This window comes from Carassius auratus, chromosome 43, assembly GCF_003368295.1.
Source record: "Carassius auratus strain Wakin chromosome 43, ASM336829v1, whole genome shotgun sequence".
Taxonomy (NCBI): domain Eukaryota; kingdom Metazoa; phylum Chordata; class Actinopteri; order Cypriniformes; family Cyprinidae; genus Carassius; species Carassius auratus.
The window spans coordinates 753020-760519 of record NC_039285.1 but is presented as its reverse complement, the minus strand read 5'-3'; the positions used below and the strand labels follow the sequence as shown (position 1 = coordinate 760519).

At 39.7% G+C, this 7500-nt stretch overlaps 1 protein-coding gene across 1 annotated transcript in view; it reads left to right on the top strand.

The window, feature by feature from the left end:
* LOC113061354 (fibrillin-1-like) overlaps positions 1-7500 on the top strand; it is a 55978-nt gene that overhangs the window by 11863 nt on the left and 36615 nt on the right. Inside the window, exons 8-9 of the mRNA XM_026230395.1 lie at positions 238-363; positions 6226-6351. Coding sequence (XP_026086180.1) covers positions 238-363; positions 6226-6351 — 252 coding nt within the window. The remainder of the gene's footprint in view (positions 1-237; positions 364-6225; positions 6352-7500) is intronic.

Here is a 7500-nt window from a genome sequence, read left to right as displayed (position 1 = left end):
AAGACGCTGATTAACTTTCATTTAATTAGTCATACAGAAATAGAGCACAATCTGAAGATTATGATTTGTTTATGTCTGAACTCTTCGCTCTGTTCTCAGGCAGAGCTCTGATGTTTCCTCCTCGTGTTGTTCTGTTTTGAATTATACACACTGATTCGAGTGCATCTGTTGTGTTGTGTTGTTAAAGCATTTCCTCTCTCTCTCTCTCTGTGTGTGTGTGTGTGTGTGTGTGTGCAGATGTGGACGAGTGCCAGGCCATTCCTGGACTCTGTCAGGGGGGAAACTGTGTGAATACCGTGGGCTCATTTGAGTGCAAATGCCCTGCTGGACACAAGTTCAACGAAATCACACAGAAATGTGAAGGTAATGACACACACACTCACTCTCATACACTCTCTCTCTCTCTCTCTCACACATACGCACACACACACACACACACACACATAAACTCTATCTAAAGCATCATCTAAATCACAATCATTAATTTCTAGTTTACTGATGTAGTGTATGTAAATGGACGTCTGATGTCACCTACACAGTGCCATTAGCATGAGTTTGTTTAGACAGCGAGTCTGAATCTTCTGTCATTATCTCAGAGACGACGCTTTCAGACGTGTTTATAGGACAGACTCTCAGAGACGGAGGGAGTCTGGCTGCTTCGCTGTGTTTACAGCAGAACACGAGGGGTTTAGTTTTACTCTTGTTCAATCAGACGGGTTGTTTCTGTTCTGGAGTGTGTGTGTGTGTGTGTGTGTGTGTGAGATCTATATCCACCCCGCTCCCAGGAATAACGTCCCAGAGCTCTGGAAAGCACCCGAGCGAGAGCCAAACTCAGACTGCTGTCCATTATTAGTCAAGTCGTATTTCAGTGTAGAGATGCTGTGGTCAGTCGTCTGACAGTAAATCTGATGTTCATCTGCTCAATAATACACATCACACAGTAAAAGCCCTTCACACACGGCGTCCCGCAGCTGCAGGGCTGAGTAGATGACGATCCATTGCTCTCTTTAGAGACCGAATCTGAGCTTTGAGTTGAAAAAATTTACTTCTCGAAACACAATGACTTTTTTCTTGTAATTTAATTTAGCCTTTTTTTCTTGAAATTTTATGAGTTTATTCTCTAAACACGACTTTTTTTTCTAAATGTAATGTTTTTTTCTATAAACTTTTTTCTCTTAATTAAATATATTTTTTCTCAACACTTAATTTCTGCTGTTTTTTCAAGGTTCAAGCTTTTCTCGAAAAACAACCTTTTTGTGTTTTTTCTAAAAATGACACAAGTTCTTGTGTCACAGATGTATGAGTCGCAGATGTTTGTGTTACAGATGTTTGTGTCGCAGATATTTGTGTCGCAGATGTTTGTGTCGCAGATGTTTGTGTTACAGATGTTTGTGTCGCAGATTTTTGTGTTACAGATGTTTGTGTCGCAGATGTTTGTGTCGCAGATGTTTGTGTTACAGATGTTTGTGTCACAGATGTTTGTGTCGCAGATGTTTGTGTTACAGATGTTTGTTTCGCAGATGTTTGTGTTGCAGATGTTTGTGTTACAGATGTTTGTGTTACAGATGTTTGTGTCGCAGATGTTTGTGTCGCAGATGTTTGTGTCACAGATGTTTGTGTTACAGATGTTTGTGTCACAGATGTTTCTGTTACAGATGTTTGTGTCGCAGATGTTTGTGTCACAGATGTTTGTGTCACAGATGTTTGTGTCGCAGATGTTTGTGTTACAGATGTTTGTGTCACAGATGTTTGTGTCACAGATGTTTGTGTCACAGATGTTTGTGTCGCAGATGTTTGTGTTACAGATGTTTGTCGCAGATGTTTGTCGCAGATGTTTGTGTCACAGATGTTTGTGTCGCAGATGTTTGTGTCGCAGATGTTTGTGTCGCAGATGTTTGTGTCGCAGATGTTTGTGTTACAGATGTTTGTGTCGCAGATGTTTGTGTCGCAGATGTTTGTGTCGCAGATGTTTGTGTCGCAGATGTTTGTGTTACAGATGTTTGTGTCGCAGATGTTTGTGTCACAGATGTTTGTGTCGCAGATGTTTGTGTTACAGATGTTTGTCTTACGTTACAGATGTTTCTGTCGCAGATGTTTCTGTCGCAGATGTTTGTGTCGCAGATGTTTGTGTTACAGATGTTTGTGTCACAGATGTTTGTGTCGCAGATGTTTGTGTTACAGATGTTTGTGTCGCAGATGTTTGTGTCGCAGATGTTTGTGTCACAGATGTTTGTGTCGCAGATGTTTGTGTCGCAGATTTTTGTGTTACAGATGTTTGTGTCGCAGATGTTTGTGTCGCAGATGTTTGTGTCGCAGATTTTTGTGTCGCAGATGTTTGTGTCGCAGATGTTTGTGTCGCAGATGTTTGTGTTACGTTACAAATGTTTCTGTCGCAGATGTTTGTGTTACAGATGTTTGTGTCACGTTACAGATGTTTGTGTTATAGATGTTTGTGTTACGTTACAGATGTTTGTGTTACAGATGTTTGTGTTACGTTACAGATGTTTGTGTCGCAGATGTTTGTGTCGCAGATGTTTGTGTCGCAGATTTTTGTGTCGCAGATGTTTGTGTCGCAGATGTTTGTGTCGCAGATGTTTGTGTTACGTTACAAATGTTTCTGTCGCAGATGTTTGTGTTACAGATGTTTGTGTCACGTTACAGATGTTTGTGTTATAGATGTTTGTGTTACGTTACAGATGTTTGTGTTACAGATGTTTGTGTCACGTTACAGATGTTTGTGTTATAGATGTTTGTGTCACGTTACAGATGTTTGTGTTACAGATGTTTGTGTTACGTTACAGATGTTTGTGTCGCAGATTTTTGTGTCGCAGATGTTTGTTTTACAGATGTTTGTGTCGCAGATGTTTGTGTCGCAGATGTTTGTGTCGCAGATGTTTGTGTTACGTTACAGATGTTTGTGTCGCAGATTTTTGTGTCGCAGATGTTTGTGTCACAGATGTATGAGTCGCAGATGTTTGTGTCGCAGATGTTTGTGTCGCAGATGTTTGTGTTACGTTACAGATGTTTCTATCGCAGATGTTTGTGTCGCAGATGTTTGTCTTACGTTACAGATGTTTCTGTCGCAGATGTTTGTGTCGCAGATGTTTGTGTCGCAGATGTTTGTGTCGCAGATGTTTGTGTTACGTTACAGATGTTTGTGTCGCAGATTTTTGTGTCGCAGATGTTTGTGTCACAGATGTATGAGTCGCAGATGTTTGTGTCGCAGATGTTTGTGTCGCAGATGTTTGTGTTACGTTACAGATGTTTCTATCGCAGATGTTTGTGTCGCAGATGTTTGTCTTACGTTACAGATGTTTCTGTCGCAGATGTTTCTGTCGCAGATGTTTGTGTCGCAGATGTTTGTGTCGCAGATGTTTGTCTTACGTTACAGATGTTTCTGTCGCAGATGTTTGTGTCGCAGATGTTTGTGTTACAGATGTTTGTGTTACGTTACAGATGTTTGTGTTACGTTACAGATGTTTGTGTTACAGATGTTTGTGTTACGGTACAGATGTTTGTGTCGCAGATGTTTGTGTTACAGATGTTTGTGTTACATTACAGATGTTTGTGTTACAGATGTTTGTGTTACAGATGTTTGTCACAGATGTTTGTGTAACAGATGTTTGTGTCGCAGATGTTTGTGTTACAGATGTTTGTGTCACAGATGTTTGTGTCACAGATGTTTGTGTTGCAGATGTTTGTGTCACAGATGTTTGTGTCGCAGATGTTTGTGTTACAGATGTTTGTGTCACAGATGTTTGTGTTGCAGATGTCTGTGTCGCAGATGTTTGTGTCGCAGATGTTTGTGTCACAGATGTTTGTGTCGCAGATGTTTGTGTCGCAGATGTTTGTGTCACAGATGTTTGTGTTGCAGATGTCTGTGTCACAGATGTTTGTGTCGCAGATGTTTGTGTCGCAGATGTTTGTGTCGCAGATGTTTGTGTCACAGATGTTTGTGTCGCAGATGTTTGTGTCACAGATGTTTGTGTCGCAGATGTTTGTGTCGCAGATGTTTGTGTCACAGATGTTTGTGTCGCAGATGTTTGTGTCGCAGATGTTTGTGTCGCAGATGTTTGTGTCGCAGATTTTTGTGTTACAGATGTTTGTGTCGCAGATGTTTGTGTCGCAGATTTTTGTGTCGCAGATGTTTGTGTCGCAGATGTTTGTGTTACGTTACAAATGTTTCTGTCGCAGATGTTTGTGTCACAGATGTTTGTGTTACGTTACAGATGTTTGTGTTATAGATGTTTGTGTTACGTTACAGATGTTTGTGTTACAGATGTTTGTGTTACATTACAGATGTTTGTGTCGCAGATTTTTGTGTCGCAGATGTTTGTTTTACAGATGTTTGTGTCGCAGATGTTTGTGTCGCAGATGTTTGTGTTACGTTACAGATGTTTGTGTCGCAGATTTTTGTGTCGGCAGATGTTTGTGTCACAGATGTTTGTGTTACGTTACACATGTTTCTGTCGCAGATGTTTGTGTCACAGATGTTTGTGTTACGTTACAGATGTTTGTGTTACAGATGTTTGTGTTACGTTACAGATGTTTGTGTCGCAGATGTTTGTTACAGATGTTTGTGTTACATTACAGATGTTTGTGTTACAGATGTTTGTGTTACAGATGTTTGTCACAGATGTTTGTGTTACGTTACAGATGTTTGTGTCGCAGATGTTTGTGTCGCAGATGTTTGTCTTACGTTACAGATGTTTCTGTCGCAGATGTTTCTGTCGCAGATGTTTGTGTCGCAGATGTTTGTGTCACAGATGTTTGTGTCGCAGATGTTTGTGTTGCAGATGTTTGTGTTACAGATGTTTGTGTCGCAGATGTTTGTGTCACAGATGTTTGTGTCGCAGATGTTTGTGTCGCAGATGTTTGTGTCACAGATGTTTGTGTCGCAGATGTTTGTGTCACAGATGTTTGTGTCGCAGATGTTTGTGTCACAGATGTTTGTGTCGCAGATGTTTGTGTCGCAGATGTTTGTGTTGCAGATGTTTGTGTTACAGATGTTTGTGTCGTAGATGTTTGTGTTACAGATGTTTGTGTCGCAGATGTTTGTGTCGCAGATGTTTGTGTCACAGATGTTTGTGTCGCAGATGTTTGTGTCGCAGATGTTTGTGTTACAGATGTTTGTGTCGCAGATGTTTGTGTCGCAGATGTTTGTTTTACAGATGTTTGTGTCGCAGATGTTTGTGTTGCAGATGTTTGTGTCGCAGATGTTTGTGTCGCAGATGTTTGTGTTACAGATGTTTGTGTCACAGATGTTTGTGTTGCAGATGTTTGTGTTACAGATGTTTGTGTCGCAGATGTTTGTGTCACAGATGTTTGTGTCACAGATGTTTGTGTTGCAGATGTTTGTGTCGCAGATGTTTTTGTCGCAGATGTTTGTGTCGCAGATGTTTGTGTCGCAGATGTTTGTGTCACAGATGTTTGTGTCGCAGATGTTTGTGTCGCAGATGTTTGTGTCGCAGATGTTTGTTTTACAGATGTTTGTGTCGCAGATGTTTGTGTCGCAGATGTTTGTGTTACAGATGTTTGTGTCACAGATGTTTGTGTCGCAGATGTTTGTGTCGCAGATGTTTGTGTCGCAGATGTTTGTGTTACAGATGTTTGTGTTGCAGATGTTTGTGTTACAGATGTTTGTGTCGCAGATGTTTGTGTCGCAGATGTTTGTGTCGCAGATGTTTGTGTTGCAGATGTTTGTGTTGCAGATGTTTGTGTTACAGATGTTTGTGTTGCAGATGTTTGTGTTACAGATGTTTGTGTCACAGATGTTTGTGTCGCAGATGTTTGTGTCGCAGATGTTTGTGTTGCAGATGTTTGTGTCGCAGATGTTTGTGTCGCAGATGTTTGTGTTGCAGATGTTTGTGTCACAGATGTTTGTGTCGCAGATGTTTGTGTCGCAGATGTTTGTGTCACAGATGTTTGTGTCGCAGATGTTTGTGTTGCAGATGTTTGTGTTACAGATGTTTGTGTTACAGATGTTTGTGTCGCAGATGTTTGTGTCGCAGATGTTTGTGTCGCAGATGTTTGTGTTACAGATGTTTGTGTTGCAGATGTTTGTGTTACAGATGTTTGTGTTACACATGTTTGTGTCACAGATGTTTGTGTCGCAGATGTTTGTGTTACAGATGTTTGTGTTGCAGATGTTTGTGTTACAGATGTTTGTACTGTAGCAGCTGGTTTAAGTGTGATGATCTGATCTGATGTGTGTGTGTCTCTCAGACATTGACGAGTGCTCTCATGTCCCGGGTCTGTGCGGTGGAGGTCAGTGCTCTAACACCATCGGCAGCTTCTTCTGCAGGTGTCCAGTAGGCTTCGACACGGCGCTGGACGGATCGCGCTGCATCGGTGAGTCTGACCTGCTCTCACTGTCACACCTGATTTATTAAATCACTGTGATCAGCTCCTGATCTCATCAGAAACTCTCCTCCTGTCACTGGTCGTGTTTTCTTGTAGATTGTATTTAAAGTCGTCATAAAACCTTAAAGAGGAGAGCAGTAGATCCTCCCAAATCCAGTGCAAACTCACATTCACACATTTCACAATATTTCCCTGTGTTTTTTTAAAAGTGATCAGGTTATATTTGAATAATTTTTTAGCACATATAAATATCAATGCTGCATGCAACATATTTTTAAGTGTTTTGTTTTGATTGTTTTGAAAAAATATATGATTATGATTTTTTGTGTGTATATATATATATATATATATATATATATATATATATATATATATATATATATATATTTATATATGTAATTATTTTTTAAACATTTTTTCATGTAATTTTATTGTTTATTTTGATTAGTTTTATTTTAAAAACAGATGTTTCATTTTTATTATTTTTTTAGTAAACGTATTCATTAAAAAAAAGTCAAGTATTTATTTTATTTTTATATTTTAATATCATTTTTAGTAAGTGTTTCATTTGGACTGGATTAAATTAATTATATAATTTTGCATTTCTATAATTTAATATATTTGTAGTGTTTTGTTTTTAAAATCATTTATTTGTTCTTTTATATGCTTTAAATGTGAACTGACTGTGGCAGAACATGTGCAGTTATTCATCAGGCCAGTCAAGCACATTCAGTTGAAGCGGATGAATTACATTAAAAAGTGTGTGTGTGTGTGTGTGTTAAGTGGGTCAGTGGTCTTCAGCTGATGTGTGTTGGCTGTGTTTGTGTGGAAGGAATGTGTGCTATGACTCGATCCACTCCAAACGTTTCCTGAGCCAAACATCCCTCTCTTCTCCTCCATCATTGCGCTCCGGTCGCTCCCTCGCGTTACTCCTGCAGCTGGAGATGCTCTGTCATTACACATACTGCCCCGTCACACTGCGAGAGTGTGTGTGTGTGTGTGTGTGTGTGTGTCGCCACGTACACAATGTGAGCTGACAATGTGTTCCTAGCTAATAAAAACATGTTCTAAAAACGTTTTGCTAATTAGCATTATTTCTGAAAGTTCTACATTCAGTTTTTTAAATGTTTTAAAGAC